General features: G+C 41.0%; 1 protein-coding gene across 7 annotated transcripts in view; it reads right to left on the reverse strand.

Annotated features, from left to right (window-relative positions):
• tpd52 (tumor protein D52) overlaps positions 1 to 16,201 on the reverse strand; it is a 149,450-nt gene extending 133,249 nt beyond the window's left edge. For 5 of the 7 annotated variants that reach the window (XM_078398205.1, XM_078398204.1, XM_078398202.1 and 2 more), the window contains exon 1: positions 15,605 to 15,798. Coding sequence is in view for 3 of the 7 variants with exons in the window: in XM_078398204.1 (XP_078254330.1) it covers positions 15,605 to 15,623 (19 nt within the window). In the remaining 4 variants the exon portion in view is untranslated. Of the gene's footprint in view, positions 1 to 9,382; positions 9,441 to 15,604; positions 15,799 to 16,089 lie in introns of those variants that run through there. The other 2 variants (XM_078398200.1, XM_078398203.1) reach the window with 2 other exon arrangements.
• Between the last annotated feature and the right edge of the window lie 1,331 nt (positions 16,202 to 17,532).

Consider the following 17,532-nt stretch of genomic DNA (forward strand, 5'->3'; position numbering starts at 1 on the left):
CTCAATAGGAATAGAGAATGCAGATGCATTGACAACAATTCCAACATTGTGGAACCGGAGGAGGAAACGGTGGGGGGGCGGAGCACAAAATGAAGGATCTATCACCTAAAAGTTAATCATTTTGCTTTCCATGGATGCTGCTGCCAAGTATTTCCAGCAATATAATGACAAATTATCAATTAAAATGCTCAATGCTGTTGAAACACACGCCACTCCAATGTTGCATATTTATCTATAACCAATAACCCATTTTTTCCCCCTCACTATCCCCCAATCAATAATACATAAAAATTGTTCCCATAGTTCAACTCAAGTTTCAGGAAATATATGCAATAAAAATGTAGTTTGGCAAAGCCAAACTACAAGCATGCACAACTGATTTATTCCAAGAATGGTAGTCAAAGAAAGGGAACAAACAGTACTTTCATGCTTACAAAAAAAATCAAATTTATGGATACAATTGGCTTTTCACAAATAATTTGAGAGAAAAGGCAGTCACATGAATTGATTTGAATCACTCGAACCCACTAATTTTGTCCCCAAGCCTCAGTAAACCAACATGTAAATTAAACCCTCAATTACTTTCCCAGACAACATAGAAACATAGAAAATAGGTGCAGGAGTAGGCCATTCGGCCCTTCGAGCCTGCACCGCCATTCAATATGATCATGGCTGATCATCCAGCTCAGTAGCCCGTACCTGCCTTCTCTCCATACCCCCTGATCCCTTTAGCAAAAAGGGCCACATCTAACTCCCTCTTAAATATAGCCAATGAACTGGCCTCAACTACCTTCTGTGGCAGAGAATTCCACAGACTCACCACTCTCTGTGTGAAGAAATGTTTTCTCATCTCGGTCCTAGAAGACTTCCCCCTTATCCTTAAGCTGTGACCCCTGGTTCTGGACTCCCCCAACATCGGGAACAATCTTCCCGCATCTAGCCTCTCCAACCCCTTAAGAATTTTAAATGTTACTATAAGATCCCCCCTCAGTCTTCTAAATTCCAGCGAGCCCAGTCTATCCAGTCTTTCCTCATATGAAAGTCCCGCCATCCCAGGGATCAATCTGGTGAACCTTCTCTGTACTCCCTCTAAGGCAAGAACGTCTTTCCTCAGGTTAGGAGACCAAAACTGCACACAATACTCCAGGTGCGGTCTCACCAAGGCCCTGTACAACTGCAGCAGAACCTCCCTGCTCCTAAACTCAAATCCTCTTGCTATGAATGCCAACATACCATTCGCTTTCTTCACTGCCTGCTGCACCTGCATGCTTGCTTTCAATGACTGGTGCACCATGACACCAGGTCACGTTGCATCTCCCCTTCTCCCAATCGGTCACCATTCAGGTAATACTCTGCTTTCCTGTTCTTGCCGCCAAAGTGGATAACCTCACATTTATTACATCAAGTAGTGCTCCTTAATAATGCTCAATGGTGCTCACAAGCTGCTTTTAACAGCAGTACCTAATAAATGGGTGAGCCTGATAAATTAAAACCAGCAACAAAATTTCCTTAAATCTGCCAAGTAGGTAAAGCATATACGGCCAACAGAAATAAGAGAAAGCTACTTGACTATTAATTATTCATTCTCTGGAGGTGGTTAATCCTATTCTATGTTTTGCTTTTCCTGCATAACTTTAATGTTTTAAACTTGCTATGTATATTAGTTTAGAGATATAGCTCGAAACAGGCCCAGCGGCCCACCAAGTCCGCACCGACCAACGATCCTCGAACACTATCCTACACACACCAGGAACAATTTATATTTATACCAAGCTAATTAACCTACAAACCTGTACATCTTTGGAGTGTGGAAGGAAACCGAAGATCTCGGTGAAAACCCACGCAGGTCACAAGGAGAACGTACAAACTCCGTACAGATCTGTGGTCAGAATCGTACCCTGGTCTCCAGCGCTATAAGGCAACAACTCTACCACTGTGCCACCATGCCGCCCTACATCTCAGTGTTAAAAGCTGTGTCCCTGATCTTGCGGATCAAAATACATTGCACATTCTCACATATTTGGCAAGGGTTCCTCAATGTGTTGCAACGTAGTCTATATTAAAAGATAGGTACAATGTACTCACATGCCAAAAAGAAACAAATGGTTTTTAAGTGAGGAAAAAACAGAAAAAGGCAAGAAAATTTAAGCGATCAGAATGGGGTTAAAAGTCTTTTTGAAAGCTGTAAAGCATTAATGAAGTCTTAGTGATCTGTGCACATGCAAGATAGATCCTTAAAGCATGATCAGTCACAGGATCACAGCATCTGACATTTTTAAAAATACATTGTGCTGAGATGAGCAAATAATGGCACCTTTGAGGAAAACGGTAGTGGAAATACAAATCATAGAAACATGCAGTGACACTGAATCAACTGAAGCTTGAAGGATGACAGGTAAAAATGCATTAAAAAATTATTAAAAAAGTAATGCAATGAAATAAAAGGAAAGAAGGAATGCAGACATAGATTTTGGTAACTGGCAGTGGCTGCAGCTAAGAAAATCAATTTATAATTTGGAGAAGTGAAGATTACTCAGATCCTTAATTGTATCATGGAAAAGGAATATAACCCGAGTCGAGGGGCTGAATAAAACTTTAAAGAATGCCTTTAAATATGCCAATATTAAGTTTGAGAAATGAATGATAAACATCAATATCGGCATGAACAGCAATTGGATGAAGCTGAGATTCACTTATGATCAGCTTAATTTTTCAAAAAGAGATAGGAAGGCAGTTGTCATTTGCGGAACACTAATGATAAAAGTAGAGGTGACAAATTAAAGGATAAGTAAAGGATAGAAGAGTGCACTATGTCATAGACCATTTGCACAGAATGAATGAATAGAATGTATTTAACAACATGTTTATGACAGAAGCAGGCAGGTGCAGACTGTCAGTGTTTAGCGAAAGGTCCTTCAGTCCAACTAGTCTATGCCGACCAAGATGCCCCACCTAAGCTAGTCCCATTTGCCCGCATTTGGCACCAAACATTTCCTTTCCAAATATCGTTTAAATATTTTGTACCTACCTTAACTGCCAGCTCTTTCCATATGCCCATTACCCAGAGTGAAAAAGATGGTCTCAGATTCCCATTAAATCTTTCCCCTCTCACTTTAACCTATACATGTATACCCTGGTTCTTGATTCTTCTACCCTGCGAAAAAAACTGCGTTTACCCATATTATTCACCTTATGATTTTATACATCTCCACAAGATCGTTCTTCAGTTTCCTGTGCACCAAGGAACAAATCCTTGCTTGTAACTCAGGCCCACTAGTCTTTACAACAACCTTATGAATAGAGCCAGGATTTTGCCATAAATGCCATGTGCATTTTCATGCCTTTTTTGATGATTTCAGCAAGATAATGCCTTTTTCATGACCGAGTGCCTAAATCGTCCTTTTTTTGCCGTGTTAACATAACTTACAAGAAAATTTCCACCACCGGGGCAAAACCGGGGGCACCACCATCGGTCATTCATTCGTGGGTAGTGGACGAGGCCCCAGTCTTTTGCAGTCAGGCTGTAAGTGGGTGTTAAGTGGTGAACCAGAGAAGGTTCACCAGATTGATTCCTGGGATGGCAGGACTTTCATATGAAGAAAGACTGGATAGACTCGGCCTGTACTCGCTGGAATTTAGAAGATTGAGGGGGGATCTTATAGAAACTTACAAAATTCTTAAGGGGTTGGACAGGCTAGATGCAGGAAGATTGTTCCCGATGTTGGGGAAGTCCAGAACAAGGGGTCACAGTTTAAGGATAAGGGGGAAGTCTTTTAGGACCGAGATGAGAAAGTTTTTTTTCACACAGAGTGGTGAATCTGTGGAATTCTCTGCCACAGAAGGTAGTTGAGGCCAGTTCATTGGCTATATTTAAGAGGGAGTTAGATGTGGCCCTTGTGGCTAAAGGGATCAGGGGGTATGGAGAGAAGGCAGGTACGGGATACTGAGTTGGATGATCAGCCATGATCATATTGAATGGCGGTGCAGGCTCGAAGGGCTGAATGGCCTACTCCTGCACCTATTTTCTATGTTTCTATGATTGGAGAGGGATGGGTGGGGAAGGATCCAGTCTTTTCAAACTGAAGTTAGGCTGTGAGTAGGTGTGAAGTGTTGGTAGGGGAGGGGGTACCAGGGTTAAGTTTCTGTTTATCAAACCTGCAGTAGAACAAGTGCGGGTCGTTGGTCAGCTGATGAATGTCCAAGGAGTGGGGGGTTTTCCTGTTGTAGCTGGTGATTTCTTGCAAGCCCTTCCAAACTGAAGGGTCATTAGCTGAAAACATGCTCCTCAACTTCTCAGAGTACCTTTCCTTGGCAGCTCTGATTCCTCTTCTCAGCTTGTACTTGGCCTGCCTGTAGAGGTCTGCATCCCCGCTCCTGTAGGATCTACTGCTGCAAGCGTCAAAATGCCTAAAGTCAAGTCGACGTCTTGTAAACAACTGAACAATTTGGTGAGAGTGTACGGGAGTGATATATTCTCTACAGACAACTGTGTGCTGTTTTGCAAAGCATGTGAGAAAGCAGTGAATCATGAGAAGAAATATTTCATTTCCCAGCATGTACAGACAGCTAAACACAAATCGGCGGTAGAGAAACTGAAGGCAGGAAATACTCAAGCTTGTCTCCTCACTACATATACTGCTGGCTCTAGTCGCAAATCTGAGTTTTCGAGTGATCTGTGCAAGGCATTCATTGATGCTGGAATTCCGCTGTTGAAATTGGAAAACAAATCTCAGAGGTTTTTTAGAGAAATACACAGAGGAACATATACTGAGCGAGTCATCTTTACGGAAAAATTATGTTGACAGCGACTTCGACATTGTTTTGCAGAAAATTAGAGATAAAGTTGCATGCAACAAAATATGGATTTCAATAGACGATGCTGTGGGAAGATATGTTGCCAATGTGGTCATCGGTACATTGGAGGCAGGTCAACCATTAAAGGAGTATTTGTTGACATCAGAAGTATTAGAGAAGTCAAACAGCTCAACTATTGCTCACTTGTTTACATCTTCACTTGCTGTACTTTGGCCAGAAGGTATAAAACTCGAGAATGTTCTTCTGTTTGTGACTGATGCAGCTCCGTACATGAAAAAAGCTGCTCGTGCTCTTAAAGTTTTATTCCACAAAATGTTGCATTTGACATGCTTAGCTCACGGACTCCATAGAATTGCCGAGCACATATGTAGCTTGTTTCCAAATGTTGATCGCCTAGTTTCCAATGTCAAGAAAATCTTCCTCAAAGCACTGTCACGTGTGCAGTTGTTCAAGGAAATGACACCCAGATTCAGCTACCTCCTCAGCCCGTTTTGACTAGGTGGGGTATATGGCTCTCTGGTGTACTGCACTATGCTGCAAATTTTGAAAAGATAAAAGAATCGTCAACTGTTTTGAAGAAGAAGAATCTGCTGCAGACAGGATCGTCAGTGAAATCATGCAGAAAAAGTCCTTCCACCACGATCTTGTAGTTTATTGCTTCCAATTTTGCAAACTTCCCACAAGCTATCACTTTCCTTGAGAAATGTGGCGAAACATTAGTGAATAACTTGCAGGTTTTCAACAAAGTAACTGACGATATTCATAAAGTTCCTGGCAATGTAGTTAAAGACATACAAGGAAAATGTAAGAGAGTGATTTTAGGTAACAAAGATCTTGAAGAAATACAAAACATAACTAAAGTTCTCAAAGGTAGTTGTTATGCATAAGATATCAACAAGAATATAGAGTCTGCAGCTTGTTTCGGGTATGCACCAGTGACCTCAGCTGGGGTAGAAAGAGGTTTTTCACAACTGAAGCATATTCTGTCTGACAGACGGCATAGTTTAACACCAGATAATCTGATGAAAATGCTAGTAATTATGTGCAACCAGGCAACTTTGGTCATTTAATGTAGTATACCTCTATATTATCATTTTTAACCATATTTTAGTGGTGGAAATACATGCCTTTTTTGTCATTAAATGCCTTTATCGTGCCTTTGTTGTAATTTTATTATGCCTATTTGCCTGCCTATTTCAGAGATTTTTAGCACCTTAACATCCTAGCTCTACTTATGAATCTTCTCTGCATTCTTTCCAGCTTAATGGCATATTTCCTCTAGCATGGTGACCAAAACTGAACACTGTACTCCAAGTAGTTCCTCACCAAGATCCTGTACAAATGTAACATAATATCCCAACTTCTATACTCAATTCCCTGAGTGAATGAGGTTCCAAAAGCCTTATTCACCACCTTACCTACCTGTGATACAACTTTCAGGGAACTTTGTACTCTTACTCTGAGATCCCTCGGTTCTGCAACAATCCACAGGGTCCTAATATTCACCATGAAGGTCTGGTCCTAGTTTGAATGGTTGCAGGGAGAACGAACAAACCCCTCATTGACACTGGAGGTCAAGAATGATTATTGGACACATGACCAGTGAGACTGCAACCCTACCAGCTGTACCACTGTGCTGCCGCAAATAAATGAAAGCAATGAATTTGTTGGCCAAAAGAGTGTCTTGTGATGACAAAAACTTTATTGGAGCTACTCTCCATTAATTGCAATAAGAGAACCCCCCACCTCCCTGCAATAATTCCCTACTTCTTATTGTGAATCATTTTTCCATTACCACCAAATTATCCTCCACCTTCCATGGTATCTTCCCGGGCAACAGCGGGAAATAACACCAGTCTTACCGTCTTCTCTTTTCCCACCATTCTGAATTCCACTTACTTTACATGAACACATAAATGCTTGTACTTAAGCATTACTTACTCTGGAAGCCAAACATAGAATGGCTGACCACTTTGAGGATGGTCCTGAAAATCAACAATGTAACCCCAAATTTTAGTTCGAAATCAAAAGTATTGTCTTCTGAATATTAAATTTCACATCAAATCTGTTCAATACCCCATTCTCTTTATAACACAATACCAAATATGGTCAAAGACAAATACGCCATGCACCGTACCTCCATCTCCATGTACAGTATTGAGAGACAATGTCAGATTTTTGTTACGCCACTGTTTAACTAGCTGAACTGATCAGTGGTTCTCCATTTGGTTTCAGCTTTCCACATGCTATTCATTTCCCCACCGCATTATCACTTTGTTGCAATGAAAATAAGTCATGCTTGTCCATTGACAGCAGAACTAGCTCTACTAAGACACATGGTAGAGGAACTCACTACCCAATGACTGTTTAAGGAGAAAATATTCTCAAGTGAACACATTTGCATGCTTTAGACCTAGAATTTCAGAGCTGACATTATAGAAAAACTTAATCAGGATAACAATTCCAATCAATTGAATAATTTATCAAACTGTGGAACAAACGCAGCCAAGAGTAAAGCTCCAGGCAGAAAAGTGTTGTATCCCTAGATGATAAACTACATAAACAAGGAACCATTCAAAGCCAATGGTTCAACAATTAACAACAGTTGCAGCATTAACAACAATATCAGACAAAGCAAAAGTGTTGTCATGCAAGACAGAATGTGAGCAGCACAGTACAGCTAATAGAACTCCTCCCCTAGAGCTCCGGTGACCTGGAGTCAATCCTGACCTGGATGCTGTAAAGTTTACATATTAACCCTGTAACTGCATGAATTTGCTCCCCCCTCCTCTGGATTTCCCCTTACATCACAAAGGTGTACATGGTTACAGAGAAGATTGATTTCAGAACACTTAGGGGGGAAAATCAGGAGGGAAAGTTAAATCAGGCATGAATATTGTGAATGGCCAGGTCCTGGGTAATGTTACATGACCCTGTGCTACAAATATAGTTCCCTCAAAATGATCGGATATGGTATTCTATTTTCATCAGCCAAGGTATTGAGTGTAGGAGCTGGGACATCGTATTACAGCTGTACAAATTATTGGTTAGTTGGATTTGGAGTATTGCGTGCAGTTCTATTAGCCACACTAATGTGATTAAGGTAGAGGAATAATGTGATTAAGGTAGAGGATATAGAAAAGATTCACAGGAATGTTGCCTGGACTGAAGGCTGAAGGAGAGAATGGAATTGTCAAGACTGTTTTCCCAGAGGAGTTTTATAAAATTATGTGGGGCATAGATAGGTATGATAGAGTTTTTACCCCAAGGATATGGAAATTTGAAATCAATGGGCATAGATCTAAGTTGATATGAAAGATTTAAAGGGGATCCAAGAGGCCTGTTTTTCTGCAGAGGATGGCAAGTACCTGGACAGAGCTGTTAAAGGTGGTAGTAGACGCAGATTTAGTTTTTTTAAAATAAGTTTAGTTTATTGTCACGTGTAACGAGGTAAAGTGAAAAGCTTTTGTTGCGTGCTATCCAGTCAGCGGAATCACAATACGTGATTAATTATCGAGCCATTTACAGTGATAAGATACATGATAAGGGAATAACAGAAAGAACATAAGAGTCACAGCAGTGGAGAAACAAGAATGTAAAAAAAAGGGTGAAACATGGAAGCTACAGATGATGTAAAGAACTATTCAAGTCAAAAAGAGATTAATGGATAGGGCAAGATCATGAGATGCAAACAGGAAGATTAAAAATCTTCATCAGCCATCTAATAACTTAATCACATCTTTCCCATGAGGCCAGCATGTGTCCACATTAATTCACCAATCTGTCATTAGAAAGGGAGGTGCATTAGGTGATGGTGTATAATCTGTCAGAGGAACACAATGTTGAATAATGTACAAGTTGTATGATATGCTAAATATAAATTTGTTGAACCTGCCAACTCAAGCGCAATCATTAAATAACCTCCAACATTGAAAAAAGCCAATGTCATTGGGTTCTTACTATACAGGTTTAGGATCTTGTGACACTAATCCACCATGTTCATCGTCCACGTTACATCATGTTCTTCGTACTATTCTTCCAAGGACTCCAGTTTGCTACCATAGATAGGGCGGCACAGCGGTAGAGTTGCTGCCTTACAGCGAATGCAGCGCCGGAGACTCAGGTTCGATCCTGACCACGGCTGCTGTCTGTACGGAGTTTGTACGTTCTCCCCCTGACCTGCGTGGGTTTTCTCCGAGATGTTCGGTTTCCTCCCACACTCCAAGGACGTACAGGTATGTAGGTTAATTGACTGGGTAAATGTTTTAAAAAATTGTCCCTAGTGTGTGTAGGATAGTGTTAGTGTGTGTAGATCGCTGGGCGGTGCAGACTCGGTGGGCCGAAGGGCCTGTTTCCGCGCTGTATCTCAAAAAAAAATAAAAAAATAGATGGCATGGTCTCTCACACTTTGATCAGTCATTGTTCAATCTTTTAAGGTTGGTTCAGTTAAAGAGCAGGTTCTATCATTTTTAGCTGCCACCATGGTTTGGGGTGTATCTTCCAGATTTAATTCCACTAATTTTTCTCTTAAAAACTTAATAGTTGAAGTGAAAAGTGTAATCATTACCTTGGCATCTTTGGTTTGGACCCAAAGGCATTCCTCTTCTCTACAGACCCTTCTCTCTGCAATTAAAAATATGTCTGTTTTCTCACTTTTCCAATTCCAAACCTTCACAAGATGGAAAGTCAGTTTCTATGCCCCCAGTTGCTGCTTCAGGGGGTTTTCTGCTTTCTTTTTAAATTTCCAACATCTACAGTTTTTTTCTCCACACAACCTCAGTTTGCAGGTTTGTTTGATATAATATTGTTCATCCATGATAGGTGCAAACAGCCAACATGGAACATCGTGCTCTATGCAATAATCAACGAGGGTTGGTTTAATACTACACTGATCTCTGCAATTTATTTCAAGTATTATTCCAAATTTAACCCCGTCCCATTCTTTCAATCTCATACTGTTGATTTTTTCCCATTCCTGCTTTTTGCTAATTATTTTCTTTATTTCCTGCTGCCTTCAACACATTTATTTACTTCATATATGCTTTGTCCTCAACTACAAGTTTTTCATAGCCATGATGCATAACACTAAAATTGAAGCTCAATGAATCGTTACATAACTACCACACTCCCCAAATAGTGACTTCTAAGTAGGCAAATCAAATTACAAGGCAAAGATAAATAAGATTAAAATTACCCTGAAGCCAGAACAAAACTAGTTTAAGTACTTAACATAATCTACCAGGCACAATGGCGGAAAGTTCAACCAATAACAAGCAATACCATGCTTATTATACAAGGTTTCACCGCAAGACATTACATACAAAATGCATGGCTTCCAATTTAAATTCAAGATATGACAATTGCCATGTATTTCAAGATATACAATTCTTAATTTAAAAATTTTATATCTTTCCCCACATGAATCGCAATCTGCAGTAATGTTTAACCAACCTTTTACTGAAAGGGTAAATAGATTTTCTGATAGAAACTAAAACTGAAGGCATAAGTAAACAGCATGCAAACAATGGTTTTAAAGGAGCAAGCTGACAATTTCTAAAATAATACAAAAATGCCCGTGGGTAAAATTCAAGCCAACTTTGGGGGAGGTGGGAAGAAATTTTCCCCAATTCACAAAATTTGAAGCTTAATGTAGCCACAACCGAAATAAATATGCGATAACAGTAAGTCTAACAGCGAAACTATTATTCTGCCATAAATCAGGTAATATTAAAGGTAAATTACTCTGCATCAATCAAGTAATGTTAAAAATTATAAAATAGGCAATGCAGATAGTTGAAAGGGTGGTAAAGGCTCGATGATAACAAAAGCCTTGTCTGGGAAAGGTGTAAACGGAGAGACAAAAAAACCTAAAGTTATAAAAAATTTGAACACTGGAAATGTGATATACAAAGCAGGATCAGATGATCTGAAATTATTAAATTCCTTATTGGGTCAAGAGAACTACCAACACCTGGCTGAATGTGTTCTCATGTTGAACACTCCCCCCTCCAACTCCAACCACTTTCTTCAAATAGAACTCCGAAAGTCCTTCGCCATGCCTGCTTTTGAGAAATTCATGGAACATTCCAACATCTCTTTTGTTGTTCATTTAGCTTTCAGTTCCAACAACAATTTACTCATTCAATCTTTCATCCAGTCGAACAAAGACCTGCTCATTTTTCCTTAACCCCCTACTAAACACTTTATCCAACTTTGTATTCTCCAACTTTTCCCAGTTATAAAGTAAAGTCATGCACGTGAAACATCTGTTCCTCTTTCCACAGTATTAGAATGGATTTTTGTCATGTTATGTTAATACTAAAATACGCAAAATGGAAATTCATGTACACAAGAGTTCAATAATTGGATCAAATTAGTGAAAATATCAGCGCTCATCTCAAACACAGTACACGTGGAAGCATCTTTTCACAGGTAGTCCAACAGTGATAACTACAAACAAAGCTGACATTTGAATTGAAACTTCAATTTGGAAAGGAAACAACTTGAATAGCACTGAAACAAAATGATGCAGATGATAACAATTGAAAACAGAACAGAAAATACAAGAGAATTTAATTCTTTTAAATTATATTTTCTATGGGTATTATGTTTACAGCCCTGTTATATGGCTGCAAATAAGCATTTCATTGTTCCATTGTCAGTACATATGACAATTAAACATTCTTGACACTTGTGTCGACTCTAGACAGTTAACATTTCAGAACTAAGAAGAAAAAATAGAAATCAATAAAGTTTTAAGTTGCAGAACAGGGTAAAGAGGTGGAGTGATCACACAAAATATATGCGATAGGATGGAGACAGAGATGGTCAGTTTCTATGCCCACAGGTGCTGCTTCAAAGGTGACAGCAAAGGAAACAGAGATAAAATGTAATCGGGGACAGTCAGACTGGTCGGAGAACTGGTAAGGAGGAGGTATGGATTACATTTTTATCTCTGTTTGTTTTGTTGTCACCTTCTCCTAGCTAACATTGATCTATTCTACATTTTTCTTGAGCAACATCTCTTTTGATGTCCTATTTTCACACCTCATCCTTCCTTATCTTCATCTCTCCAACTCAGTCTGAAGAAGAGTCTCGACCCAAAACGTCACCCATTCCTATCCAGAGATGCTGCCTGTCCCGCTGAGCTACTCCAGCATTTTGTGGCTATCTTCGGTGTAAACCAGCATCTGCAGTTCCTTCCTACTCATTCCTAAGAACATTCGGCTTATAGAAATTTGTGGTATGAATTGTGTCAATGGGGAAAAGGTTATGGCAAGAAAGTTAGACTCGCAACAACAATTCTGCAAGATTTTCAGAAATTTTTTAGAGATCATTTTAATAACTAGAAGTTTAGTTTTATTAATACAAACTAAACATACCAAGAAGTGTCAATAGAAGTGATCACTTGTCAATCTCAAATAGCCTCCCACAGTGCAAGAGGCAGCTGTGTTCTTAACCCCCCCCCCCCCCCCCACTGCCCAGACTGCTTTTTTCCCTACCAGGTTTGGATATACCTGGATGTAAAAGAAATAAAGTGCTGGGTCCTCTATTTTTATAAATCACCTCAGATCGGACAACAGATTTCGTGGTATAGTGAAGGTGGCCAAGGTTACTTCTGGATGTAGATCAACAGAGAAAGTCAACAAATAAATGGTTTATGGTATTAACTCAGACAAATTGAAAGTGACTTTTTGGATGTTAAACCAGACCAGTACAGCAAATGACCTTAGGGAGTTTTACTGAAGAACAAGACCTTGGACAAGAACAAGAACAAGAACATAACAATTCTCTAAAAGTAGTAGAAAGAGGCACATGATACACTTGCATTCATCAACTGAGGCATTGAGTACATGAGCTGTCATGTCATTACTTCTAAAATTATTATTTAGGCTGCACTGAGTATTGTGTGCAGTTCAAGTCACTGTGCAATAAAATTACATGATTAAGTTAGAGGGTGCAGACAAAATCCGTAGGAATGGTGCCAGGATTGAAAGGCTCAAGTCATGGGGAGGGTAGATAGGCCGAGTGTTTGTTCGAGAGTCGAGGAAGCAGAAGGGGTATAGCCTTAGAGGCATATAAAGTTATGAGGGGCATAGATAAAGTCAATAATATCCAACCCCTGCTCCCTCTCCATAGAATAACTGTCAGAGTAGGTGGTAGAGACAGGCTCAGTTATAATGTTTAAATGATATTTGGACAGGTAAATGGACAGGAAAGCTTTAGATGGATATAGGCCATAGTCAGGGAAATGATTGTCAGTGTAGATATATTTCTTGGTCAGCCAAGACAAAGGCCCTATTTACATGCTTCATAACTATTAAGCTTAATGAATAATATCCTGAAAGAGTAAATTTATATGTTCAAGGACAAGGTGGGTTATCTATTTTGAAAAGTGGTGGAACCTTTGTTCATCAAAAATGTACAGCTCAGAAAATTCTCCTGGACACCATCACAAAGTACCAAGATTTTAGTGAAGAGAGAGGGGGATGAAAGGAGGAATGTTCTGAACAATATATATTAAGCAATAAAAATTGTAGGTTCAAACTTTAACAGCATTATTTGGAACCTCAACAATGGTCATGTGCTTCTCTGGTCAGGGTCATACCCTGATCTTTGGCACTGTGAGACAGCAGCTCTACCAGCTGCACCAGTAAAGCAACTTTCTTTGCACTAATCTGCAGCTGTTGATATCAGATCATTCAAATCACCAAATCACTGAAACATGGAAAAATAGGTGCAGGAGTAGACCATTCGGCCCTTCGAGGCAACACCGCCATTCAATACGATCATGGCTGATCATCTAAAATCAGTACCCACTTCCAGCTTTTTCCCCATATCCCTTGATTCCCTTAGCCCCAAGAGCTAAATCTAACTCTCTCTTCAACACATCCAATGAATTGACCTCCACTGTCTTCTGGGGCAGATTCACAATTCTCTGGCTGAAAACGTTTTTCCTCATCTCAGTCCTAAACGGCCAACCCCTTATTCTTAAACTGTGACCCCAGGTTCTGGACTCCCCCAACATCGGGAAGATTTTTCCTGCATCTACCCTGTCCAATCCTCTAAGAATTTTATATGTTTCTATAAAATCCCCTCTCATCCTTCTAAATTCCAGCGAATATAAGCCCAGTCGACCCATTCTTTCATCGTATGCCAGTCCCACCATCCCGGGAATCAATCTGGTGAACCTACGCTGCACTCCCTCAATAGCAATATTGTCCTTCCTCAAATTAGGAGACTAAAATTGCACACAATACTCCAGGTCTCACCAGGGCCCTGTACAACTGCAGTGGGACCTCCTTGCTCCTAAACTCAATGCCTCTTACAATGAAGGCCAACATGCCATTGGCTTTCTTCACTGCCTGCTGTACCTGCATGCTTACTCTCAGTGACTGATGTACAAGCACACCCAGATCTCATTGCATCTCCCCTGCTCCTAATCTGACACCATTCAGATAATAACCTGCCTTCCTGTTCTTGCCACCAAAGTGGATAACCTCACATTTATCCACATTATACTGCATCTGCCATGCTTCTGCCCCACTCACCCTACCCATCCAGCCACCCTGCAGCCTCAAGATTGAAAGATCAAATCTGAAATCAAAATGACCCCAACCAGAACTCATCATGCAGCCACAACAAATTGTTAGGTTTAAATAATGTGTTAGCTAGTGGAAGGCTGTCACATTGTATTCAAAGATTGTACATTAGTCAAGAGTACTGCAAAAATCAGCAAGGATATATAGAAAGAAGCCAAATCCATCAACAGAACCTCCGATTTACCCAGCCCACAGCAGTCCAGGAGGGAGGCCAAAAATATACATTATGTGGGTCAGTTGTGGCCTTGGGAGGGAGGAGTCATGCATTGAAAATATACAAATATTAATAAGACAAAAATGCAGTTTACTGTAGTCAATCTTCAGGTGAAGAACAAATAAGATCTACCTACATTTTTATGGCTAATGAATCATAAAAACTATTCTAAGTGGTAAATTCCCCGATTAAAAGTTTTGGTGAGAGAATATATGTAAATGGTGTTTACCAAAAACATGCATCATATACATAAAAGCTCAATAAGGATCGTTAGTTAAGTCCTTAATAATTCACTGCACAAGAGGTATGGAGTCATGTGGAAGTGACTCAAAGACTGAAGCAATTATTTGAAATGATTACCGTGTAAACAATTTTAAACAAAACACTGGTGTCTTGTAAAGCTAGGGTAACTACTTGCACGTGTAATGTGCTTTTCTGCAAGAAACTTCAAGTATGCAGAAGTAGCTCATTTGTAGATTGTGCCATTTATCAAATACAGAATGTGCTACATGTAAGTTTAATAACATTCTTCGAACTAAAACATGACAACTGTTGCAACTATTATTTAGGACCGTACGAAAATTGTGAAAATACATAACTTGCAATATTATTCTTGCAAATAAATTTCCGTCAGCTCCAACTTGAAAGAAAAAGCAAATAGATGAACCAGCTGTTCGCATGAGCGCCCAACACACCTTCTTAAAGGTGCATCTGGTGCCGCTTCAAGCGGTGGACAAAACATGGCAGCATCACTGGATTATTTTGGTTTACGCAATCAAATGAAAATCGTGAAGCGGATGAAAATAAACAGGAGCTGCGTGTGCACGGTGGGGCATCGTTGGCGCAGATGGCACCGGAGCAGCGGCAAGCGGTTCTGCCTCGGAATCGCCCCTTGACGACAACTTAACTCAGGCGGCGTCGTCGCCGTCTCCGTCTCCAAACCCCACGATCGCCGCGCAGCATCTCTACTAACCTTCGTTGGAGGAATCCATCCCTCGCTTGTTTCTTCACCAACACTGACAGCGGAGGGAAAGGGTGTGGGGGGGGAGAGGAAAAACAAAAGCTGGAGGCTTGCTTGCTTGCTTGTTCTGCCTGTGCTGTGCGCTCCGCCTCTCCTTCCCTCCGCTGACAGCGACGTTCACCCGTCTGCCCGCCCACACTCGGCCTCAGCCCGATCCCCCTCCTCCTCCTCCTCCTCCTCCCGCCGCCAGCCACGCCCCGCCCACATCAACCGCCTTTTGCAACGGCCCGCGCTGCTTGTCTACGTCACCCGCCGAGATGGGGGGAAAAAAAAACCCCTCTGTGGCAGCGGCACGTGCTGGCTACGTGTCGGGAGCGCGTCGGAGTCAGCGCGCGCCCCTCCCTCCCCGCGCGCCCGCTACTTGTTGCTGAGCTGCTGGTCAAGGTGGAGGTTGTTTGTTTGTTTGTCTGTCTGTCTGTGGGTTGGTGGTGACTTACAGCTTCTGAGCCTGGGTTGGGTGGGACAGGAGTCAGCAGAAGGGTGTCTGAAGAAGGGTCTCCAGCCCGATACGTTCCACCTGTCCCTTCTCTCCATCTCCAAAGTCAAGATGTTGCCTGTCCCGCTGGGCTACTCCAGCATTTTGTGTCTATCTTCGGATGCAACCGCTCTCCATCAACCCAGTCTCAATTATTTTGTACGTTCATGCTCATCATGGGGGAAAAAGTAGGTCACGCATTTAAACCAAAAGGCAGCCACTGTTCACTTCGTTGATTGGCATTAATATGATTGATTATTCAATCAACTGCGTTTTTTTCTAAATTAAGATCACAAGATAGATACCAACGAGGCAGATCATCCAATTTATTTGAGGTAATTTTTCCACAATGATTCTACACTTCTTTCATAACGGTTCAATAAATGCGCTCGGGTTCTTGCCGCCACTAGTTTGCCCCGAAGTTCATTTTCATTTTTTCTAATTCAGTGATGAACTTCTGACATCCATCTGAAATTTATCTTTGACTCCAAACCTTGAAAAAATCCTGGCATGCATCTTGTGTTTTTGTTTTAAAACATCTTCTTCCGTTTCTTGTGTCTTCAAAGAGAGATAAACCAGTCCATTTAAATACCTTGGGTGCCAGGGTTGGATAATATGTATGAGCATGGAACTGCAGGTGCTGGTTCACAAAAAAAGACACAAAGTGCAGGAGTAACTCAGTGGGTCAGGCAGTGTCCCTGGAGAACATGGACAGGTAATGTTTCAGGCCATGTGGGAACAAGGAAAGATAATGGCAACTGATTTCTGCTAATAAAATGTTTGTAGATCATCCTGCCATAACCAACAGGCTGCTTTATCAAAAGGACAAACTGAGAAGTCCCCCTCCCCCCCATCTGTACGCTGCCTCTGGCTAGATCATGTAAGGCTGAGCAAGGGACTGCAAGGGATGACTGGCTCCAACAACGGCAAATAAATCATTGTTGAAGGTCGCACGGATTCTGCAAAGAAAGCTCTTCTCAGGTCATGCGTTGGAAAGAACTGCAGATGCTGATTTAAACGGAAGATAGACACAAAATGCTGGAGTATCTCAGCGGGACAGGCAGCATCTCTGGAGAGAAGGAACGGGTTGACGTTTTCTCTCATGAGAACCTAAGGAGTGATTTCATAAACTATGTCGAGGTGATCCAGGACCTCGTTAACTGCAAACACAATGTGTCCTTGGATTGGAATTTCTACCATGCCACAAGAGAAGGAACATTCAATGGGCACCTGAATGCTGAGGTTCAATAGAAAATGTATAACCTAAAAAAGAGCTGATGGGTGTATGATGCAGATTTGTCAGTATCCTCAAGATTATGTTTAGCTCAAACACTGAAGGTCACAATCTTCTGAGAATGGAGGCAAAAATAACAAGGACAGACAAATGGTCCATTGGAAAGAATTG

The sequence above is a fragment of the Rhinoraja longicauda genome, chromosome 4 (genome assembly GCF_053455715.1).
Source record: "Rhinoraja longicauda isolate Sanriku21f chromosome 4, sRhiLon1.1, whole genome shotgun sequence".
Classification (NCBI taxonomy): Eukaryota; Metazoa; Chordata; class Chondrichthyes; order Rajiformes; family Arhynchobatidae; genus Rhinoraja; species Rhinoraja longicauda.